Below are 25994 nucleotides of genomic sequence, written 5' to 3'. Positions count from 1 at the left end.
ATTGGGTAGCAGACCATTTCGTGTCAGTAACGCCCTCCCCTGGTAACGGGATAAATAAGAGGGACACCAAGAGGTCATTGGAGGAAGACTTCTCCAAACTCACATTTGCTCCGTCATTTAAGCCACCAACATCGTCAATGTTTGCGGTGGATCAGGATCTATCAGAGGATAACCCTATCTGATAAGATCACTTCCAAACTATGGTGATTTTCCTACAGCGTCAGATTAACCACAGGAAAATTCATCTTGAGACCGCCCTGAAGGAGTTTACCGTTACCCCATGATTTTTACAGTGTTTCCAACTGATATTCTGGTTTCAAGGTCAGGCTGCTACGTCAATCTAGGTCATCTACTCCCCTGTTCAATGAACAGATCGCAGACACGCACGCCAAGTTCCCAAAACGATTGGAATGACACTGTGCTCAAGACTCAAGAGCACGTCTCTTTTAGTCTATCCCAACAGGCTGGCAAGTCAGGCAAATATAAGCCTAGACAAGGTCTCTCAAGGTAGACCAGTATTCTCTTACTGGGAAAGGGTGTGGCAGAAACAAGTCTCAGGGACGATTTCGTACTCATCATACTATATCATGGTTTCCGTATACACGGTAGAGGTAACCCCACCGTTGACCGCAGTTTGATTTGGAAAATCCAACATAGACATACTGTTGGTAAGAAGAGCTGTAGAGTTGGTTCACAACCCAGTCTTTACACCGGGGTTTTATACTCACATCTGCCTGGTACCCATGAAGGACCCAGACAAGATGAGAATGATCCACAATCTCTCAGTGTTCAATGAATGTTATCTGAAGCGTCCACATTATTGCCGCCTCACCACGTTGAAACCTCTCATAATCAACATCAATATGTTTGATTCTTGATCAGTCTCGACTATCCATCCCAACCGTAGACTCCTCAGGTCCAATTCAATGGGGTTCACTACCAACGGGGAGGTTTTCCCATTTGACATGTTCGTGACCCTATGGCTATTTACAGGAGTAATGAAGCCAATAACTGCGTATCTACACTTGACGAACACTTGCTTCGAGTCGTAGATGGAGGACATATACTGTCATCAAAACATGTAAACGTTAGTACGCCACCGGGAATTCACCAGGCTACTATATCTTTTTAACTGGAATGGATAATCAACGGGGCGAAGTTGGGTGTTATCTCCTTCCTATTGGCTTCAGTTCATAGGAGGCCAGTTCCAGACAGACCAGGATCTCCTATCTGTACCGAGGGACAGATGACACAAGTTTCTACGTCTGTTGTCATCTGTTCTACTTCAACCACAAATGCTTCGCCAATGGCAATTGTTGCTAGGGTTAATCACTGCAGCACTACAGTTCATAGTTCAGCACATCCCCGGATGTCGAAACATACTGGACGATACCTTATCACGTCCAGACAGGGTGGCTCCCACCGAGTGGAAATTTCTCACAGATGCATTCCAGTTACTGCTTCAGAAGTTCAGGCAACCGAACATGACTTGTTTCTTACTTGCCTAGACCACCAACTCATGACGTATATCTCTCTGTTACCGGATCCGCAGACTTGGGCAGTGGATGAGTTCAGTATCCCTTGGGAAGGGCTAAAAGCATACACTTTTATGCCACCAGTTTTACTTCCCAAGGTGATACAGGAGATCAAAGAGACAAGGTATCTTGCTCTCACCTTGGTCGTGCCCTGGTGACCGGTGAGAGGGTGGTTCGTCAAGCTCAGAAAAATCTAGCTGAAGACGATCCACGACCCCTCCCACAGTGGTCCAACCTACCCATCCACCCTCACAGCAAATTGCCTCACCCAACGTCTGTACGCATGTTTCGTCTTCAAAAGGCGTTTAAGTGCAAAGGGTTATTTCGACACGGGGAAGAAAAGCTATAGCTTTTGTTCATCGTTCCTCTCCCAGAGGACTATACGAAGACAAGTGGGGATCATTTGAGATTTTTTGCAAGGCTAAAGAATAAAGACCCTAAGATTGCGTCACAATTCCTATGGAATACCTCCTACATTTGCATACCCAAAGACACTTGGAAGGTAGCACCATTACTGCGTAATTGGCTGCACTTAACTCAGTGTTGGCTGTTCCGAAAAATCACAAATAATTAAGGTCACGGAACTACAGGCACTATTACGCTCATTCAGTCTTGAGGATCAGAAGGCCAAGTTCCGCCCACCTGCTGGGGATTTGAACGTGGTACTTTGAGGTTTGCGAGAGTCCCCTTCTTCCCCCTCTATGCGTCCTCATTTTATGACCTCACCAAGAAAACAATGGTTTCTCTTGGCATTAGCAATGGCGGCACGCATGAGCGAACTACTTGTAATAGACACCACCCAGATCCGTTTTGAGCATGGGAAGCACAGAGCGGTGTATCTCGGGTTATGCTGGGATTTTATTGCTAAAATCTACTACCAGGCCAACCCGACCGTTCCTTCACCATCCCACCAATATCGACTATAGTGGGAGTTGTACATGAAGGTGAATTTCTTCTGGGCTTGGTGCGAGCAGTTCGAGTTTTCATTCGCCACTCGAAGTCTAGGCGTGGATCGAGGAAGCGGTTATTTATACCCGTGTTTACTACGTCCATGACCAAAGTTAGTAGCAAACTCCATATCTCTATGGTTATGCGCAGTAATCCTTCAGGCCAACGAGATCGCCAAATGGAATCTGCCAAGAGCGAATTACCATCACGATTTCAGGGTGTTAGCCTTACCAGGGCTCAACACGGCAATTGTTTTATTGGAACAATCAGGGAAGAATATTTCTGGAGGTTCGACACAGGTTTTCGTTAGTCATTATCTTCGTGTTGCGGCTCTTGAGGATGTCGAAGGCATGCAAAGTTTGGCCCTCTGGTTGTAACCCAGCAGGTTACAAACCCCTGACGCAAATAATGAACTTGCCCTATACAGAGCCAGCCTACTTCCATGTGCAGTCACCACCAGTGGAAGAATATTAGACAATCTCGTTTGTCTACGACGGCTCTATGACGTAGTAAGTAAAGAATTAGCTGATTAGCTATTATTTTCTTTATTGCTTAGTGACTATAGGGAATTTCTCTTTAATTCCAATGTTCAATGGCATCTTTTTCTGAACTTTTCCGCTACACGGTTTATCGACCAACTGGTTTCTGTATTCTGAAGGTATACCCACCTCCAAACTGTCCGATACAGATGCATTAAGGAGTAATGCAGGATAAGTAAAACATTTAGTAAAATCTAAATATTTTTTACATTTGTATACTTATCCTGCATTACTACGTTTATGGCCCACCCATCGCAAGACTTGCCTCCCAACTTGGGCTTAAGAAACCTCAAAAGTATGTTTTTCTAAGAGCTTGGGCAACAGGCAGTGATGTGAAGATGACCTTAAGTGTCATCAAGGTCACAGGACAGCGACGAAAGGTCAGTAATTGGGACTTCAGAACAACAACTTTATTTCTTCACCCAGGACCTTCAAAGTTGCTCTGTCCTTCACGTTGTCATGAGGAAAGCCGTGAATGCATTAAGGAGTAATGCAGGATAAGTATACAAATGTAAGAAATATTTAGATTTTACTAAATTTTTAACATTATTTACTTAGTCAGATTTTCAAATTGGAATAATACATTAGTTTGTCAAAAAATTAGACTTTTGATTGCCATTATGTTCAGCAGTATTGAAAAAAACTATTTATGACAAGTATTCAGTCATTTTCATTCAGAATGTTATGAATTTGGTTCATGTGTAGTTGGTGGAGGAGCTCAACACCTTTGGTCCCATTTCCCCTGATTCTTTAAAGTTTGAGTTGAAATTCGAGCTTCAACCATGCTCTTATCTTCTTATGTATGATAACCTTTACTTGGATTTTATTTAGATTTTGAGACAAAATTTAATTTGGAAACTAACAGGGTTATCATCTGTTTAAGATATAAACTGGACTCCCAATTTCCATTCAGGGTTCAAACTTATTTGTACGTTTATGCAGTTGGCACAGTTATATGTACGTTTATGCAGTTGGCACAGTTATATACGTTCCTGGAACCTGAGGGGCACACTTAGAGAGTTCCTATTTGTTGGCGGGGGATATAGAAATGGGTTCTGTCCGTGTGTGTGTGTGTGTGTGCGTGTGTGCGTGTGTGCATCCCGAAATCGTTTCCGGAGCATAACTCAGAAACCGTTAAATATTTCTCTACGAAACTTTGCATGTCTATCAGACTCATGCTGAACTGGTGCCTTTTGCTATTTAGGAATTTTATAAATTTTTATGTTTCCATGGCAACAAGTTGGACTTGGGTTCGATAAGGGTGGTGTTCGTTTCCGGAGCACAACTCAAAAACTGTTAAATACTTTCTTACAAAACTTTGCATGTCTACTAGGCACATACTGAACTGGTGCCTTTTGCTATTTAGGAATTTTAGAAATTTTTATTTTTTATGTTTCCATTGCAACAAGTTGGACTTAGGTTCTACAGGGGTGGTGTTCGTTTCCAGAGAGTAACTCAAAAAACGTTAAATACTTTCTTACAAAACTTTGCATGTCTACCAGGCACATACTCAACTGGTGCCTTTTGATATATAGATCTTTGGGAAATTTTTATTGTTTATGTTTCCATGACAACAAGTTGGATTTAAGTTTTGATATAGGATTGTTTTACTTAAAGCTCTCAACGCTACTGTCGAACCAGTATGACAGAGTCTGTCACTACCCGTGTTGCTATTGTCAAACCAGTTCGACAGGCGAAATAGCATAAGGACACCCACAAACAAAACTCGCCATATCTATTTACCAAGAAGGCTTTGCATAACATTTAATTTACGTATGACATGCATAAATGCTCAGCTTGTTCAATATCAAAACTTCCAGTCATTTATTTACCTCAAAAAGAAAATATCGCGAGTTTAAAATGTTTCAGCCAAACTTCGCGGCACACAACTACCAGAAACGGCCATTGTTGACTTTTGGCACTTCACGTTGAGCGGCATGCAGTCCGATATTTTCTTTATAATGTTATCATTTTTCACATTCGATCATAATTTATTGTTTGCTGATGAAGGTAAAACACTCAAGTTCCTTAATTTCTAAAAATTAGCAATTTTCGAAGTAATTAATTATAAACAAAAACAATCTGAATCGTAACATCATCGATTGGATGAAACTTGTACGATCATGGCAACGGTGGTAAACAAACAACTCCACATGAATAGTGATCCTGTTAGACTATTACAATAATTTTGTTACATCTAACTTAATTTTCTAGAATTATTGACACGCATGTATAAATCTGTGTAACAAAATATATTTTTTTTTTAGTTTTCAAATGATTTCGTTTGATAAACTTTCGGACACATTGACAAGCCGACAAACATCAGTGATACGTTTGGGCGTGGCCTAACTCGCGATTTGTTTAGTTGAATAAAGTCAACAAACACTGTAAATAATGACAAATATTGGATGATACGCAAAACCTGAACTGATATACATTCTAGGTAAATCATTCAATAGCAATATAATGCAGTTTACGGAAAATAATCGAAATACTTGCAATTTTAGCTATCATTTCTGAAACCGGAAGCACGTACCGCATGACACATGGAAGCAAAATATGCAAAAGTTACTAAGCGATCATAAAACAAATTCCGAAATAGATTCAAATTCAAAAGAAAATACATAGTTTACGTTTTTACGACAACTGTTTACTATTTATTCATCTGGATAGCAGTCTTCACTCCTATTTGTTTCATATTTATTCGTGATTGCCGCCGGTGCGTAACATCAAATTTGTAAGTCTAAATCCGAAACCGTAAAGGTTTCCACGCTCGATGATTTGAAAATTATTTTCTGAAAACGACGGCAGCGGAGTGCGATATAACATATTGATAAGCCATAATAATAACAACAGAATATTGTTATTTGTCTGTCATTGAAAGGACAATTTAGAATATTAAGGATTGTTTTTAAAACATTTACTCCCCCTCCCCAATCTTCAGAACAGATGAAAGTAGATACACACGTCGACTGGATGAATGTAGGGCCTATGTGATTTTGTCCATAAACAAAATTGTACCCAAAGCACTTGATGATTTTGTACCCTAAAAAACTAAACTAAATCTGTTTGATCATATTTATTTTTTCATGTTTATTGCAAACAATGAGCTGAACATTATTGTAAAACATTTCATCAAGTTCATAATATGACTAACCTGAATGTACGTGGTCCTTGAGTGTAGTCAGTCCACATTGGCACAACTCAAATTGACTGATTGTGATAGGAAAGTAATAAATACTTGTCACCGGAGAAGAGGCCAGTAAATTGGTGAACCATAAGGTAATTGTAGATCTTTTGTTTTGACAGAAAAGTGATAATAAAGTAACTTTTTTCATACAAAAAGCAATGTGTAAGTTTGAAACTACAAAACTGTAATACAAAAATATTCTTGGCACAAAAACACATACCTGTTTGGGTGCAAACTCTCAAGACATTTTACATACAAAAAAACACATTTCAAATGGATTTCGTAGAACGATGGGATAAAAAAAAGATATCTAATCAGTGAAATTCCATTTCACATTTTAAACAAGTATTTGTTTACGTAACCAAGCTCAGGTAGACGGCTCATGTTTTGTCCTAAAAGTAGAAAAAAAATATGGACACCTCAGAAATGAGGGCTTTTAAAGTTATAATTCTATCTAACTTGTCAGATGGTTTGACGTTGGTCCATCAAAGAAAAATCCTTTGAAATTTAAAAAATAATTTATGACATTAACAAGCACTAATCCTAAGATTGTTCAAGGAAGGACAAATGTGGGTTTTTTGTTATTGCAAATGCTTTTGTTTTTGGCATTTCTTGTTTCATGATGGCAAGGTACTTTTATACACACCAACTGAGGAACTTGTGACACACCAGCTGATGAAGTTTGATACTGTGATTGCATATACAAGGGAAAAACAGGTTTGCAGCAGTACATGTATGCGAAAATTAACCACATAAGGTGACATAAAGTCAGGGGGTGTGGCTGACAGGACAAAATACATCTGACAAAGGTTATCATGTATACAGGGACATTTCTTTTCATTCCACCCAGAAGGCTGAGACACAAAGAACATAAGGACCTATACTGAGTGTATATTCAGAAACCCATCAAAATGATCAAGGATGTCAGATCCAAAGCTGGTGATGATCTGCATTTATTTTGAATTTTTGTACATTATATTGACTGAAGACAAAAACCTGTTGATCACATTTCACAATGGTTCATGTTCCTTCAGGGGACATGCATGAGTGTCACTGTCAAGCACACGAGAGCATACTGCAAAGAACCTATAAAGTCCTGCCACACTAATTACACATTATTTCATTGGTGAGAACCCTGAAAATAAACATAAGGTAGGATATTTCCATGTACATTTCTCCAACAGAACAGAACTGCAAGAATTGTCAATGTATGTATATGTGCCCTATTCCTTTTTCAAAAGATAACATTCTCTTATACATATATGGCTAACTCTCCAGCTAAGTGCCACCCTGGTTCTTGTGATTAAACAATCAAAAATATCATGTTCTGTTACAAGAAATTAATGTATCGTATTCATATTACAATTATATTTAAGAATTAGTTTTTTGGAAACAAACAACTTCATACACAAGATTAATGTCCATATGAGTCCATATGTTTAAACTAAAGATAATGATTAAAGTCTGATCAGTTACACAGTGCTGATGCATTGACCTGTTGACCAATATCTAGTGTCCATACACATAATCATTGTGGGAAAAATAGATACTAAATATAACTTAATATTTTAGAAGCTGTGAACAGATGTAAATAATTAAACATTAATAAATCTATCATCAATACGCAATCATGGCGGTCTCTATATTGATGGAATAAATTTTAAGATGATCCGTGAATTGTTGTAAAATCATGCTAGAATCGATAAATGTATTATAAAAGGAAAAAATATTTAAATATCCCACATTTAATTAGAAACTAACACTGAAAATATGTATATCGTATTTTTTTTTATATACATCACCCGCCTGCGTATATCCTATCATATTCGGCATCGCATGAATGCTATTTTGAAAATGTTTTGTCACGCCTATTTTCGCGCACCTGTTGTGGGGTGTGATCGTTGCCGATCGACGATTTCTATGGACTTATTGCTTCACACACATAATTATTATAGTGAAACCAAAGTCATCAGCATGTACATCGCAGATACATGAATCATATCACTTTATATTCAACGTAACATGGAATGGTGATCCTTATATATCAACAAAAGTTCAAATAAAAGATACATGCAAGGTCAAACGCATTGAAAAAATACGCCAATTATATCGTGAAAATCACTTTGTAATTTCATGTTAGTTGTGATTACTGATAATATGTAGTGATTTGTGTTTATTCTGTATAATACAGGCGAAATATTTCCAAATTGACTGTAATTGTTTTGTTTCGAAAGATTATCAGCAGACTACCCCTGTCTGTGACATTACATCCGGTGACCTTTGCTCAAACTGAAATATTGCTGTCAGAATTTACGATCTATATTTTCGTTTTTCTCTCGTCATGTTAAACGGAAAATGACAAATGAAATAATCTTCGATTGAGAAGATTGTCAACTTTCGCCAAGGCATATACATGAAGACAGTGTAAACTTTGTTGATATAAAAATAGCAATAATTTATGCCGAGGTCGGGCGAAGCGCGCCATGTTTGATGTTCGAACGTCTGCTAGCATCATGACACGGTACTTGTATTTTCGTATATGGTAAATATTCAACCAAAACATTTGAAATAAGGATTGGTGAATATTTATGAGTCATTTATTGTTTCCTGCAAATTTGATAATGTGACATGTTAGATTAACTCGAATGTTCATATTTCTGCAACTGACATGGTGACCTCGAAAATTTAGGTTTTTTTCTGTTTAACGTTTTGATAATAAATTTACAGAAATGGTTCATAATTTACCATAGCGCTGTTATGTACCAATAAAAAACATCGAATTTATACTCAGTTAAAATTAAGATATCGGAGATCTGATTATTGAAATCAATTTGCACAAATTTAACGATTTAAAAAGGTTTCTAACATGAAACGTAAACCACCTTCAATAACGTAATTCAGGCAAGATCACGAACATTTTAAAATTTTGTGTTCGATCAGGAATAAATGTGCAAAATATTTCTTCAATTGGCCCTTGTATAATGAAGCACCAACTGTTTGAAATCACCCACCCTCTTTAGAGCGCCTTATGCTAAAATTAATCCAGCAGGCAGGGCTAAGAAGTGTGAAAACAATTCAGCAGGCTAAAGGTTAAGGAGTATAACAAATAAACTGTTAAATATTTCCTTGCCAAACATTGCATGTCTATATATAAAGCGCATACTGAACTAGTGCCATTTGATATTAAGGAGTTTTAGAAATGTTTATGTTAGAATTTCCATTGCAGCTATTTTGACATGGGCTAAGAGAAATGTTGGGTCAGTTACCTGGTTTGGGACCATAACATGTTAAAATGGGCGGGGGATATAGATGACTTTGTCAACTATACGCTTGTAATAACTTGTGACAATGATGCTTAAATGAACCCACAAAACAAATGTGACAAACGTGTGAAAATAATGAAAATGTGAAACGACTAATGCACAGTATGCGTCACCAAATCTATTTGGTCTTTTTTAGAAATGAATCTGACCTTACATTATAATACTAGCTTCTGATTGGTTAAAGAGCAGGCAATTATTTTCCATATAGCCCGCATATGTACACCGCTGCAAAATCCTTTGTGCCACACCTTAGGTAACTTGCTGATCTCATATACGAAGGCCATCTGTTTGTGAAAGTAGATATCTTACATTTGTCTGTGTGCTACTTCCTTCAAAACAGTAATGTGAATACAGCTGGTTTGAAGGAGAGCTGTAAGAGGCACTAATTAAGAATGTTTTGCATTCAATCCTGGTTCGGTGAAATGCCATGGCTCAGTGAAGCGGGCACTGCAAAACTTTTTATGGGGCTATGATGCTTTTGTTCTCAACGTAGGACATGAACTTCATTTAGAAACTTATTTACTCACAGAATGAGATTATCGCTTTCTATTCAAGATAAATCAAGAAAAATATAATTGTTCTTTGCACTAATTAATTTCCTCAATCTTCAATCAGTTGACTGAAATTGAATTTTGCTGAAAGTACAGTTAGGGAAGTCAAACTTCATGATTGCTTGAAAAGCACTAAACCTTTCAGAAGAGGACTGCAACACTTACAGAAGTGTTAGAACAAATCAACACTGTTGTGAAGAACCTACACAAACTCAAGCCTAGGCGTATATAACTATTGTCAGTCACATATACTTTGGTCACTTTCCTTCTACCTCAGTACTGCCCTCCTTATCTGTACACAGAACTGCCATGATGCTGGTACATTCAGACTAGGTACTGCTGAATCTAAATACCATATTCGACGTAATAAGCGCCCACAGCAATATTTGCTAATATATTGGCTAGTGAACAATCCCAATTACCACCCCTTCCGATTGATCAATGTAAACAAGACTTATTTATTCGCCTATAATATGCACTCATGTGTTATATGCACCCTTAATTATGGGCAATTAAATTCTGGAAAAATATATCTGTCGTACATAAACATTTCAGGCTGTCAGCATAAATCACGAAATTTATTTTTCAACTCTGTTTTTTATACTAATCCCCCTATTTCTAATTTGGAGAGCATCCTTGGTGCTTATTACGTTGAATACGGTAGTTGTTTCCTTTACATGACTTAAACCAACAAAATGCATGTAACTGGTCTTGTCAAGACTTTTCATCAAAACCCAATACATCTATTAACCAAGGGTTGACTGAAGTGGTGCCTGTTGCACACACAAAGACCAGATTGTCAACTGGTGCCTTTTACTATTAAGGGAATATTTAGAAGAAAAAACCTCTGTTTTCAAGGCAACAATTTTGATTTTGACTCTGTTCATAGTGGTGTGTATCTGACATAGAAATACAAAGTTCTGAATCCCAATTCCATGGTATTTTTTGCTAGCTCAATCAGATGATATGTTCTTTCGAATTTGTGGGGGCCGGGGGGATTTGTCATCTTCTGATGACTCTTGTATTAAACAGAAATTAATTCAAGAAATGAAAATAATTAAAATTAATAATTTTGTTTTGGGGATGAAGCTGTTGCTCACTTGTTGCTGGCTGAAACAGATAGATTTGACTTGTGAAACAGAATGGACTGAACTTAAGCCCCAGTTGTTAGGGAGGTATTTAGATAAAGTAGAGTACATGTAGAACGGATGGATGAAATAAATGATCAAGTGAAATTTAATGTGGATAACAACAATTTGTTTTCCTATTGTTTAGTTCATGAGGAACCAAACTATTTTAACTCAAATTTCGATATTGAAACTATACATTTTGGTATTATCACAAATAATAAGAATTGATAAAACCTTACCAAATAAGTAAGGATGTAATAGCAAAATGGATGGCCCTATCTAACATTTAAATTAGTCCTTTGATTCCCACATTCACTTGATTCTGTAGGTGTAATTTGACTGATGTTGCACTGTTATTAATGGAGTACAAGCATTATCATCAAATGTAATGATTAAACTAAACATTTAACCCCTTTTTCTTTGATGTCATGTCTTTGGTGACATCAGAGAAAGATGACATTGGTATGTTAATTGATTTTTATCTCACTGAAATTTTGTTCATCTTATGAAAAATCAAAACATAATTTGACACTTTTTCGACAACACAAAAAGACCATGTTTGATATTGAATATTAAAGCACCAGGACGTCGGCTGTTCTAAGGGATTATTTGTATACAAAAGGCCTGAGCTTACTCTGCTTCTGCACCAGTGACTGCACTGCTGGAGGAGAAGGATTTAAAAGTAAAAACACCCAGTTGAAAATAAAATAATAATAACATAAATCCTCATCATGATTGAAACTCTAAACAGTGTTAAAATAGACAGACACAGGTTCGTCATATGTACCATATATCGTTATGTATAAGGCAAGATTTTAGTACCTAGATTTAGGTGCCTTAAAGGGGTCATCTTATACACAGGTTTGAAGAATTTTGATGTTTTTTTCCCCCAAACACAAAGACATTACTGTGAGCATGTAACACCGGAAATACCATGTCAACAAATCCTTACTGAAGTACGCAAATTAATCATGTAACTGTCTGGTTATAAAAAATGTTCATTGCATATCTTGACTTATGTCTCTCCGCCACACACTTCCTCCTCCACGCAAATGACGTCCTTGTCATTTGCCAGGTTTATCCAGTAGGGATACGATCATCTGTGACATGGCTCCACCAAGTTGCTCAAAGACTCCAACCTCTGCCAGCTGCTTTTGGAGGATTGCAGACGAAAGGCCAAACTCCTAGAGCAGCTGCCAGAGGTTGGAGTCTTCAAAGCTTAAGAAAGCAATTTTAACGTTTGGATATACTGCTTTTAGAGATGCTCGAGGGTAGCATGCTGCACAACCATACCATGCATGGCACGTGAGCTTTTGTTATGCATGACTGATTACACTATCTCGAGAAAACAATTCTTCCCGTAATTATATCTTTCTATATCTATATCTTGTTACAAATCTTGGGACCAAACAGTAATGAAATATATTAGGGTGTGCCTAACGTTTTTCTTTGTGTATACATACCTGGTTTTCACACTTTCAAGTCCACAGCCACATCTTCATTACTTAAGAATTGACCTTCACTTTGTGTGAGTTCATTGGAGTATGAACCTTCATAGAGTGAAGCTCCGACGTTCATACAATGTTTGGCCCTAACTCTATGAAGGTTCATACTCCAATGAACTCACACAAAGTGATGGTCAATTCTTAAAATTTTTTATCACAATTTCTTAGATCTAAACACAATTTTATTTAGTACGTGTGACTACATGTATAAACTGACAGCCAAACAACGACCAGCTATATCACAGAATAAAATAGTTCCCAAAAAGAGAGGTGACATGAGCGAATGGATGCAGAACTTACTCTTCAGAAACATCTTACGCACTACATGTGTTCATATGTTATCCCCATTAGATGAGAAAGGTCTGTAATGAACTACCACAATGACAGCGCGTCGTAATACATTTCATCTAGTCCAAGACTTCAAAATGGCCGACACAATAAACGTGACGGGAGGATTTCCGAAGTTGTTAATGAACCTGTGGCGGTTACATGGGTTAGTCATCATTGATCAACTGACCGATTATTTAAAGGTGATTAAAGATGCGTCAAACAGACACCAAGGTAAATTCGTAGATTGCTGGAGACGATCACTGTCAGACTAGACACAGATCGAATCGATACTGACGATAGTTTGGATGTGCATTTTTTCATTTGTTCATTAGGATGGGCCGTAGCGAGGAAATTCGTGAACAATCATGCAGTCAAGCTCTCTTACGTTTCCTAATGTATACTGAAATGCTGAGACCAAGATTAACGGTTCTAAATGATCAGAAAGAACACTTACGCATGTTTTCGTGCTAGGGAATTCCCAGGGGTTTCCCCAGGAATGTGGAAGTAGTCCGTCAGTGTTTACGTCATATCAAGAACACTGTCTCGTGAAAAACGTATGAACATTAAATTGTGTCGTTCATACACTTATGAACGTCAATTTCGCGGTCATGTGAACGACTTCTCGTCCAATGGAAAAGCCGTATATTGTGTAAACGTCAAATGAAAAAGTTATATTCCTTTGCACACAACTGGTCTTGGTGGAGTTTTCTTGAATTTTGAGCAAATGTCACTTTCACGAGTAACTTCAGGGGTCATCTCACTTTGATCAGTTTGTGACTAGATTAAAGCTGCTAGGTACAGATTGTGCAATTAATACATCTGATGAAATGGTGAGGGACCGCATTGTGTTTGGCACATCATCTACTAAACTTTGTGCTAAATTCATAAATGAAGGGGAGAAATTGACACTCTAGAAGGCAATTCAAATGGGACAAAGTTCGAAATACTCTCAGGAACAGTTGAAAACAATGGCCAACCCTGAAGTACATACAGTTTCAGCCAGTGATAATTCCCATCGACACAAAAAGTATCATTACTCCCGGCAGAAATCACAACCTGTAAAACCCCACAACACACCAAATAGGAGATCATCAAACAGTGATGAATAAACACATAGTCAGTGTGGAAACTGTGGTAGATCACATTCTCAGCGTGAACCGTGTCCTGTCAAAGGTAGAAAATGTGACAATTGTGGAAAGTGGAATCATTTCAAGATTGTGTGTCTCTCAGTGAAAGTCAATGAGGTTGTGACAGATGAACACTTTGATTCAAGGGACTCAGACTTTCTCATCGACTTAATTGATAGCATGGATACATCTAGTGATGTTGACAGTGTCCACTCCAAAGCTGAGGATACTAACCAGGCTTTTGTTACTGTGAAGGTAGGAATTAAGGGCATACCAGTGGAATTCAAATTAGATACAGGGTCTCAGGTAAATATCATACCAGCTGGATTATTCCCCAAAATTGGCACCACAACTGTACTCAGTGAACCGCCCAAACAGTTGATGGCGGTACACATCTTCAAACTCAAGGTACATGTAGCTTACCTTGTTAGATTGATGATCGTGAATTCACAGCTGAGTATTACATTGTAGAGACGGAATCAAACCCTGTACTCAGTCTCAAAACATGCCTTGAATTGGAGCTTATCCAACTTACCTGTGCTGTTGATACTTGTGGGACTAGTGAGCAATCTGGAAAACCTCTTGAGAAGAGCACCATTCTTGCAGAATATGCCGATGTGTTTGAGGGCATTTCCAGGTGAATGTACAATACATATTGATCCAAGTGTTATCTCTGTAGTTCACCCACCACGAAAAGTTCCAGTCGCACTTCGTGAGAGACTAAAAGACGAGCTTGATCGAATGGAAAAGTCAAACATTATCACAAAGGTTGATGAACCAACTGAATGGGTCAACCAGTGTTCCCGTTTACCGGTAATTACCATTTTTTTACCGGTAAGATTAGGCTTGGACCATAAACTCATGTGACTGCCAGTCCCTGTGGAACAAATAAGGTAACGTCGGTCATATTCATTTAAGTACATTTTTCAAACAAAGTCAGCTTGTCTGTTACCATCAGGGTTTCCTCTTGTCTATTTTTAGGTTAAATATCCGTTTGTAGCGACTTCATTTCGAAATATTAAAAAACAAAGAGACAATTGCGACTGAAGTTTGTGTGAATGACTTAAAGATCTAACTAACGTCGAAAGGCTAAAGGTTAAGAGAAGACATCTTTGCACTGAACATGAAGTTGAAAAAATTAAAACAAATAATTTTCATAGTTTTTTTTTATTTTTTGAGAGTTGGGACTGGTGAAAATTAGGGGTGGACTGGTAATTTATAGAGTTGCCAGTCTACAAGGACTGGCAGTTTCCAAAGCCAGCGAGAACTCTGGGTCAACTCTGTAGTAATCGTTGAAAAGCCACACTCAAGGAAACTGCGCATATGCCTGGATATTGGACCTAAATCGTGCTATACAGCGTCCACACTACCCAATGAAAACACTTGGAGACATCCTTCCAAGCATCTCTCAGGCTCGTTATTTCACTAAACTTGATGCACGATCTGTATATTGGGCCATCAGACTGGCTGTGGAATCTTCATTTCTTACAACGTTCAACACCCCGTATGGACGTTACAAATTTCTTAGACTTCCCTTTGGGATACATTCAGTGCAAGATGAATTACAGCGAAGGATTGACGAGTGCTATGAAGGACAAGATGGTGTTGCAGCGATAGTTCTGTGTTTGGATGTGACAAAGGTATTAAGCTTAACGAAGAGAAGCTTGAAGGTGATGTCACAGAGATCCAATACTTTGGACACATCTTGAGTGCTAAAGGTCTCAGACTGGACCCAGCTAAGGTCTCTGCTCTATGCTCAATGAAGCCACCATGTGACCCCTCTGAATTGGAAACAATTCTTGGAATGGTGAATTATTTAGCCAAGTTTGCTCCTACTCTGTCCAAGATCACCAGCCCTCTGCGACAGCTCCTTCCAAAAGACGTTGCATTTGTGTGGGATCATCCTCAGTCCACAGCGTTTCAGAGAATTAAGGATATTATCACACAAACACCTGGGCAACTTCTTGCCATTTCATCGTTGTGTTTCTATATATCCTTTCAAGGTTGTGTTGCCTTCCCAGATATTGCTTTGGGTACCAGAAAAAATAACATGACCATAAAGAGCTATGTGGCTCCCTTGTCAAAAAACACACTTTACAGTTTACAGTTGTACCCGGTACCTTGCTTATTTGGACACTTGAGCTTTTTTCAAATATTGCCCGGATAAACATATTTCCAGAGATCTGAATCCCGTGTTAACTGATCAGAGTTACATCCCCTACCCAAATTCTACTGAGGCATAAAAATATAATGCATAATATATTTATTCAATACATTGTGTCCTTAATCAATAAATGTACAAGTATAACCGATAACATCAACTGCACAGGTCATTTGCATCAGCATTTCATCATTTACACCTCAGAAGCCAAAGGTACAATGAATCTTCTATGTTTTGGTGTTTAATGTCTAATGAACGTGATGACTTTGATGAACCTTCAGATAGGGTCAACAATATTTGTTTTACTTATAAAATGTCACCAATAGTTTTGTTTGTTGTTTAATGCTGCACTCAACAATATGCCAGCTATATGATGGCAGTCTGTAAATAATCGAGTCTGGACCAGACAATCCCGTGATTGATATCATGAGCATCGATGACATGCATCAACCAAGTCTGCAAGCCTGACCACCCAATCCTGATAATCGTCTCTTACGACAAGTATTGTCGCATTTTATAGTTCACCAATAGTTGATTTTCTGATGTAATGTCAAAACTAAGAAAACATACAACTTAATGGATAACAACTTCTTGTTTGTTTGTGTCTAGCGATGTTTTGATGTAGATTCTTACACTGTTATCAAGTTGGAGTGACAACAACTCAAGTGTTATGAGGTACAGATGCATGATATGTTGTGATAGGCAGCAGATTCACATTTAGAGGTAATAGATAACAAGTGGCACAAAGAAGATTGGGTGAAGCTAAATGTACAGTAAGAATAGCAAATAGCACATAAGTAATGAAGCCAGATGTACAGTAAGGATAAGGATTGAACAGTTGTGACAAGCTGATTGGATCCTAATTATAATTGTCTATTGATTGATTAGATCTTCATAGGTAGACGAGATGTAATAACGTTGATCTCTGTTTATCAAAGGTTTGTGACAATGGATTTCTAAAGCTTCTGAGAGGTTTCTTTTGGTGAAGTCCTGATGTTTGGTTGAGAGGATTTCATTTGGACTATGTCAAACTAAATTTGCTGGTGGTCAGAGAGGGCTGCTGTCTGCTTTGGCTGTTGCGGGTATCTACTGGGTGAGAGGTTTCACCAATGAATGAGTCGGCACTGTCACAATAAACTTTATAGATTACCCCTTTTGGGGGCTGCTTGTTGGAGGGGGTCTGTGGTTGCGGCCATTAGAAATCTACAAGACCCATTTTAATATGAAGCGTGGTGGGGACTTCGTTTCCTGAGCACAACTAAAAAATAGTTCGATATTTTTCTACAAAACTTGGCAGATATGTCAAACAGATCCTGAAGTGGTGCCTTTTGCTACTTTGGAATATTTCAAAATTGTATTTTTCCCTGTTTAGATTTAGTTAAAACAGAGTGTGTTGTTTCTAGAGCAGAACTGAAAAACTAGTCAACAGTTTTCATCCAAACTTGGTACATGTATTAAGCAAAAGTTGAAATGGTGCCTTATATTATGTAGGAGTTTGACTCGGTTCGTAGTGGTGTGTTAGTTTCAGCAATATCTCTAACACTAACATCGGTAGGTATTCTTTCGTGACACTTTGCACACACAAATACCATGTTGTCAACTGTGCCTTTTGCTGTTTAGGGATTTTAAGAATTTACATTTTTTCTGTTTCCAAGGCAACAAGTTTGATTTTGACTCTGTTCATAGTAGTTTGTACCCGACATAGAAATAGAAATACAAATCCATGGTATTGTTTTGATAGCTCAATAACTATTGTTTATGGACAGACAGATCAGATAGATATTCTCTCATCAAGTTCGACTTTAAGTAACTCTCAGATGATTTGTTTGTGGGGGCCAGGGGGATTTGTCCTCTTCTGATGACTCTTTTTATTGCCTGTGAATTGGGTATTGAAATTCACTCTCTAGATCCATTAACAAGATTTCCAGATAAAAGAAGTGTTTTATGTACCAGGGTAGTATTTATTTTGTGTAATGTAAACATCATACGGTAGACATGGGTTCAGTGTGTCTGGGGAAGCAATGTTCTACTGTAATTAATTATCACAGGTTCTACTTCGCACTCAAAATTTTTTATGTTTTCAAGGCATCGCTTTCAGATGCTGAGAGTAGTTGAAATGTTATGGCGCCTTTGCTGCTTAAGGTGGTGAAATGGGGTCTAACATCACATTCAAGATTATTACACTTGTGTAGAGGTGTGTGCGTGTGCGTGTGCGTGTGCATGTGAGTGTGTGTGCTTGTACTAGTACAGACTAATGTTGGTTTTACAGTACTAGCAGACTGAGACACCATGCCACAGTTTAACATGAATAACCCACTCAGAAATGGTATACTGACTCCAAACCAACTTGTCCTTGTTTAGGTCCCTTAATGCCCAGCCTCAGGCAGGGTACTAACAAGTACTATATTGAACATCTTTTAGTATGTTGTGGCCATAGATTGAACCACCGACCTTCCATTCTGTGGGCAGTCGCACTATCCACTAGACCATAGATATGGTCTTGCTGCCTCCTTAAGACGATATTTACTGTGTACAAGTGCCCTGTACAAAAGCTTTTGTGTCTGTGGTCCTAAAATTGTTTCTTCACATCATTGTCAGTAGATTTCATCTAACATTTGGGATGTTAGTACTTGCTACCTTAGGTGACGTGATTCAAAGAATTTTGAAAGTCTTAATTTATTGGAATGTGACTTCCATATCTGTTCTTCAAGTTATCTTGTATGTATTTCTTCTTTCAGCAATGGAGAAGTCTCTCCTGAGCCCAGAAACTACAGTCAACAGACTCATCGCCATACTGGAGAAAAATGTTTTTGAAAGTGGAGCCCATATTGATTACTTTGATGATCAGTGATATCAGTAAAACTTTCAGGAGTGAAAAGGACTTTGATGCTTTGCATTTTCATCCAGGTGTATGATTGAATTCTATAATAAGAGTTTAGCAAAGCAAAGGTCTTATCAAGAGTTTGAGGTGATTTGACCTGTCATTGGTAGGGTAATCTTTAAGCAATTAAAGTCAGTATGGATTGATGTCTTAATTCATGTTTGACCAATGAGTGACATGAATCAGGTGATTGTTTGATTTATGTCAATAACTGTGTCACCACAAACTCGGCTGCCAATCAACAATCAACAGAGAGTGGCATCAAACAGTTCAGAGGACGTGTCAATGAAGGTAAAAGAACTACAGCTGTCAGAGTGTAATGAACAGGAACAAATATATCCTGTGCAGCTGTTTCAAATGACATGGTTTGTAACTGCCAGAGTCAAACATTACTTTCCTGAGAAAGGGAAGACAAAGGTTGAAAAATGCAAGTTAGAAATGAAACCCGAAGACATGAAATATGTGGAACACAGGTGAGGGAAAAACACCAAACAGGTGAGCAAACCTGCATGTTTGCTGTTTCATACATTGCTGTTTCATTCCTTCATTTGTCTTGAAGGGTGGCTTGGATGATGAATATGCCTGAACGTTGCTAAAACGTCCTGTGCATGATGATATAGGTGAGAAGAAAGGGAATTCCCTCGACTGTAATTGGGATTCCCCGACATTCTGTTGAAAGTTGTCTGCTTTGGTGGGCATGGCTTTATTTTTTACATTCATTGGGATGTGAATGCAATAACACGTGACCAATTTAGCTATTCAGAATGCAGGAATTACAATGAACACAATAAAAGTGATTTGTAACCAGGGTAATGTTATTTCTACAACATTCTATAGAGATTTGATATTTATCCACAATTTTGTGAAGTAAGACCCACTTAATAATCATCATTCATCTAAAAATATCAATAATCAGACTATGTGCGGTTAACTTTACACATTTAAGCTGTTGATATATATACATGCAAATAGTAACCATCATTTATATGTACCGGTACTGTGTTTTCACAACAGATGAGGATCACACTTTTGCAAACAATAATACTGTAAATACTGTGTTGTAGATGCATGAACAGTTCTTCAATAATACACAAGCAATCAACACCATAAAACTGAAGTCTTTGTAAAACTGAAAGAAGATTGAGGCTCCCTTGTACATGTTTGTTTGTTTGTTTGTTGTTTAACGCCGCACTCAGCAATATTTCAGCTATATGACGGCGGTCTGTAAATAATTGAGTCTGGACCAGACAATCAAATGATTGACATCATGATCATCGATCCACGCAATTGGGATACGATGACATGCATCAACCAAGTCGATCCCATTAGTCACCTCTTACAACAAGCATAGTCGCCTCTTGTATATGTCAAAGTATTAGCTGCGTTGAATAGATAGGTTTCACAAGTAAGGCTGCCATTGAAAATATTTCCTTCCTACCTGCAAAGTACTGCTTTCTTAATGACTGGTCCATTGGTGCTATTCATGCCAATTCAGGAGACCGTATGGGCCTTTCATGGTAATTATATTCTAATAAGTGACAAGGAGTATCAGAAACTAATTTCAAAAGACTCCACATATTTAAAGTGTTTTTATGTAATTATTATAGAGTAGTTAGTGCACATAAATATATTTGTCATGTTAGACCATTACGTTTATGAAGGAGCTCACTCCACCTTAAACTAGTCCAATATGAAGGAGCTCACTCCACCTTAAAGTAGTCCAATATGAAGGAGCTCACTCCACCTTATACTAGTCCAATATGAAGGAGCTCACTCCAACTTAAACTAGTCCAATATGAAGGAGCTCACTCCACCTTAAACTAGTCCAATATGAAGGAGCTCACTCCACCATGAACTAATGCATTATGAAGGAGCTCACTCCACCATGAACTAGTGCATTATGAAGGAGCTCACTCCACCATGAACTAGTCCAATATGAAGGAGCTCACTCCACCTTATACTAGTCCAATATGAAGGAGCTCACTCCACCTTAAACTAGTCCAATATGAAGGAGCTCACTCCACCTTATACTAGTCCATTATGAAGGAGCGCACTCCACCTTATACTAGTCCAATATGAAGGAGCTCAGTCCACCATGAACTAGTGCATTATGCAGGAGCTCACTCCACCATGAACTAGTCCAATATGAAGGAGCTCACTCCACCTTAAACTAGTCCAGTATGAAGGAGCTCACTCCACCATGAACTAGTGCATTATGAAGGAGCTCACTCCACCTTATACTAGTCCAATATGAAGGAGCTCACTCCACCTTATACTAGTCCAATATGAAGGAGCTCACTCCACCTTAAACTAGTCCAATAGAACTTTATTAGTAACAGACTGATTTTACCGGATCAGTCTGTTACTAATAAACCTGAATCAGGAAACAAGATGCGGCTGAGATCGAGGCCGGGATTTCAGCCAATGTTAGGCAGATGGGTATGCCATGTGAAGATGTAGTTCCGGTAAAGTTATCTTCATCTGATGTGAAAGACAAACCTATTTTAACTGTTGATGTTGGAGTCCAAGTAGATTTATCTAAGTTGGTAGGGAATAGTGTAGATCCCTTGGTGAACCAATCTTCACTCCATGGTGTTGGGTTGGGGAAGAGGTTATCTTTGTCAGCGTCAGGTGTAGGGAAACCGATGAGGTCATCTTCGTCAACACGGACTGGTATGTCTAGTCCACGGAAGAAAATTGTTTTGCGTTCTTTGAAGCCTTTAGAAATGTTTGTATATAGATGTTCTGATGAAAGGGGTTACCTCAAGACTGTTGTTGGATACTGGGTCTCCAGTCTCGATTATCTCACAAGATGATGTCCTTAAACTGGGTTTACATGATGATAAGCTGAAGGAAGTTCATAAAGATTTCTTTACGGCCAATGGTACACCTATAGTTCTGCTTGTTTTGAGTTTTGTGTTGGAAACGTGCAGTTTCAGCAAGAGTTTGTGGTTGCAGATTTGGGTACCATGGGTAGCATTCTTGGTATGGATTTCCTGGAGGATTATGATGGTGAGGTATATATGTGAGACGAAAGACACCGTCTACATCTAGAGGTAGGCTCAAATTGTACAAATTGAACACAAGCAATTGTGCACTGGTCAGAATTATTGATAAGGTTATTGTTCCCGAGAATTCTGAGAAATTAATCAAATGTACTGCTGACAGTTCATTTGAGGCTGATTCGGGTTTGGTTCAGCCAAACAATTATTGGAGAAACAAGGGAATATTTGTGGCTAGGAGTCTAGTCCAACCTGACAAGGATGTAGTAGTCATTTCAGTGCTGAATATGAATAGCAAGAGGGTAACCATAGATAGTTAATCAGTAATGGGCACAGTGGGCATGGTAGAAAAGGTGGTTGCTTGTGAGGATGTTGTTACCGCTAATGCTGAAAGCCAGGGCTTACCAAGTCACTTGCAGTCACTTGTTGATCGCTGTTCCACTGATCTTTCAGAAAGCCAAGTCTGTTTTTGATTTAGTAGGAGAATTTCAGAATGTTTTCGTTGGTGAAGATGGTTTGTTAGGGCAGACAAATGAATTTACGCATACCATCAATACTGGTGGGGCAACCCCTATCAAATTACCTGCTAGGAGGGTTCCTTTAACTAAGAAACAATTAGTAGAGGAGGAAGTTGACAAGATGTTGCAGCAGAACATTATAGAGCCTAGTAGTAGTCCTTGGTCTGCTCCCGTTTGTCTAGTAACCAAGAAAGATGGATCCTGCAGGTTCTGTATTGATTTTAGGAAATTGAATGACGTCACTTTATGAGATACCTACCCTCTGCCCTGAATAGATGAAACACTTTAAACGTTAGGTGGTTGTCATTGGTTTAGTACCCTTGACTTAGCTAGCTGATATTGGCAAGTCAAAATGGATCTGAAAGATAAGCATAAAACCGCTTTCGCTACTCATATTGGACTCCATAAGTTCAATGTAATGCGGTTTGGTCACACTAACACTCCAGCTACTTTCGAGAGATTGATGGACAAGGTACTGGGAAAATATAAGTGAAAAAAGTGTCTGTGTAATCTGGACGATGTCATCGTTTTGGGGTCAGATTTTCAGTCTGCTTTAAACAGTCTTAGGTTTATTTTTCATTCAGTTTCGACAGGCAAATTTGAAACTCAAACCTAAAAAGTGTATTCTCATTCAACCTGAAGTTGCTTTTCTATGACACATAGTCTCAGTCAATGGTCTTAGATGTAGTCCAGAAAAGGTAAAAGCTGTCAAAAACTGGCCTAGACTGGAAACCCGGTCAGATATTCAGAGTTTCTTAGGGCTTGTAGGTTACTATAGGCAGTTTGTACCAAACTTCTGGGATATCGCTTCTCCTATGGTGCAGCTCACTCAAAAGGGTATACCATTTCAATGGACTAAGGATTGTGAGAAGGTGTTTGATCAGTTAAAGCAGTGTCTCATAACTGCTGCAGTACTTGCTTTTCCTCAAGATGAAGGATTATATGTGCTTGATACGGATGCTAGCGGGTTCGGTATAGATGCAGTATTGTCTCAGGTGCAGGAAGAATATGAAAAAGTTGTTTCGTATGCAAGTCATACTCTGGGACAGTCACAACGCAGCTATTGCACCACCAAACGTGAGCTTCTGGCAGTGGTAACATTCCTTAAGCACTTTAGACACTTTCTATATGGCAGAAAGTTTGTTTTGTGCACTGATCATGCTCCTTTGATTTGGCTGCAAAACTTCAAGGATCCAGAAGAAATATTAGCAAGGTGGCTTATAGTTGTAGAAAAACTATTATTTTGAGATCCAGTATAGGCCTGGTAGAAAGCATCAGAATGCGGATGCAATGTCACGTAGGTCACAGCGAAAGTGTACTTTTGAGAAGTATCTTGATTGTCATTCTTCAGATTTGGCTTGTAGCCAGCATGATAGTCAGTTGGTCGCATCAATAGAGCCTATTGATGATCTGCAAGTTGGAGAAAGCCGTGTTCAGTCACCTGAACCTGTCAGTCCAGTAGAAGTAGAGGAGAGGAATGTTATTCCTACTGATTCGGAGGAAGATGGGAATTCTACGGATGTAGGCTCTGATAGTTCTGGAGTAGGCTGTACACTATTCAGTGACTCTGCAGCTTGTGGTGGTGTGGCTAACTGGTTACCAGTGTGGACTCGGGATGAGTTGCTCGATTGGCAGTTAGCTGACATTGGTCCGGTATTGAAGTTGTTGTCAGTTGGTAGTGGGCAACCTGAGAAATCAGAAATCATAGATTGGAGTTCAGATGCAAAGATGCTATGGAGACAATGGCAAGATCTTAGGTTGGAGAATAGATAGTTGAACTGCAAGGTAGAATCTGATATTTTTGGCTCTCGTTTACAGTTGGTACCACCAACAGCTGTATTTACATCAATTTTTGAATATTTGCATACTTCACGTACAGCTGGGCACTTCAGTCGAGATAAAACTATGACATCTATCAAAACCAGATTTTATTGGCCAGGAATGTCTAAGGACATTAAAGGATGGTTAAAATCTTGTGACTTGTGTGCACGCTGTAAACCATGCCAGGAGAAACCATACCTTCTTCCCCGGAGAGACCCTGTTTCAGGGTCTAGAAGAGCAGACCGGGAGCAGGCTGCCCAAGCTAGATCTACACAGACCAAGAAACCTTGGCAAACTTCTCAAGTGATTGAGAAGTTCACATTGTCGCATTTTGTTTGGGCCTAAAGCCTTTATTTATTTATTGTTTGTTATTCATTTTTTATATACTCAGCAGATTTTTCTATATATTTACACTTGTTAATTTACTTAGATTTGTTTTGTTTTTGTATTTTGAAGGGGGCAAAAAGGGTAACTTTTTAACTTAAGGTGTTGTGGGGTGGGGGGGATGTGGTCGACTGGGGGTTATTATGGGTAAATATATATATTTAAGAACGTAGTGAGTGGGTTAGTTTAAGGGGGAGTTGGACGGCTGACGTAGTACCTATCTTTGTAGTCCTTGTGTTGAAGCTTATGCCCACGCGAGTGTTGTGGCTGGGAAGACATGCGGATGACACTTCTTGCTTGCTCGGCCAGGCGGAAGCCATGATTGGGAGAGCCGAGATGTAAGGAGCATGTTCATTGGCTGTGTCCGTTTTCCTGGTCACATGGTCCGCGTGTTGGCTTCATAAGCCTACCCTGGGTAGGGTATCGTTAGTCGTCGCTGAATCAGGATCATGTATTATTTATTATAGGGCTTTTGTTGAGATATTAGATTAAGAGGTATGGGTGTGGGAAAAGTAGAGTAGGTATTGAATAGGTTTGTTTTATAGATGTTTTACTTTTGGGAGTTAAGTTAGAGGGATGGTTAAGAGTACAAGTACAAGTTTAAGTAATAAGGTTGAAAATATTTACGTAGGTAGGGAAGGGGGAAAATTACATAGGTTATAGATAAGAGAAGGATTTTGTCCCTGTTGTTTGTTTTTTCTGTTAAATAAACTTTAAATCCAACTTCATTCTTTGTGTTTTGTTTAGAATTAGAATTGGTAACCCGTCAGGAGCCTTCTAGGACATAGAGACAAAAGAATACTGTACAGGGAGAAGAGAACACAACGCAAAACACCACAGTATAACATCTGACCTTTTGTCAACTATCTTTATAGTTCACAGTCACTGGGCGCAGACTGCCTCCGTGGTCTAGTGGTAGAGTGTCCGCCAGGAGAGAGGAAGGTCCGGGGTTTGAACCCCGAACGCGTCATACCAAAAGACATTAAAAGATGGTACTTGTTGTTACCCTGTCTGGTGCTCGCATTAAGGGGCTAAAACATTGACTGGTC

General features: G+C 38.7%; 1 protein-coding gene across 2 annotated transcripts in view; it reads left to right on the top strand.

Moving 5' to 3' along the window:
• Nucleotides 1–20758, top strand: part of LOC139470108 (sepiapterin reductase-like) — a 34323-nt gene extending 13565 nt beyond the window's left edge. For both annotated transcript variants that reach the window (XM_071252403.1, XM_071252402.1), the window contains one exon: nucleotides 19078–20758. In XM_071252403.1, coding sequence (XP_071108504.1) covers nucleotides 19078–19190 — 113 coding nt within the window. In that variant the 3' untranslated portion in view covers nucleotides 19191–20758. The remainder of the gene's footprint in view (nucleotides 1–19077) is intronic.
• The last annotated feature ends 5236 nt before the right edge of the window (nucleotides 20759–25994 follow it).

Source organism: Haliotis cracherodii, unplaced genomic scaffold, assembly GCF_022045235.1.
Source record: "Haliotis cracherodii isolate W230 unplaced genomic scaffold, xgHalCrac1.p SCAF_20, whole genome shotgun sequence".
Taxonomy (NCBI): Eukaryota; Metazoa; Mollusca; class Gastropoda; order Lepetellida; family Haliotidae; genus Haliotis; species Haliotis cracherodii.
This window is presented reverse-complemented; position numbering and strand designations above follow the sequence as displayed.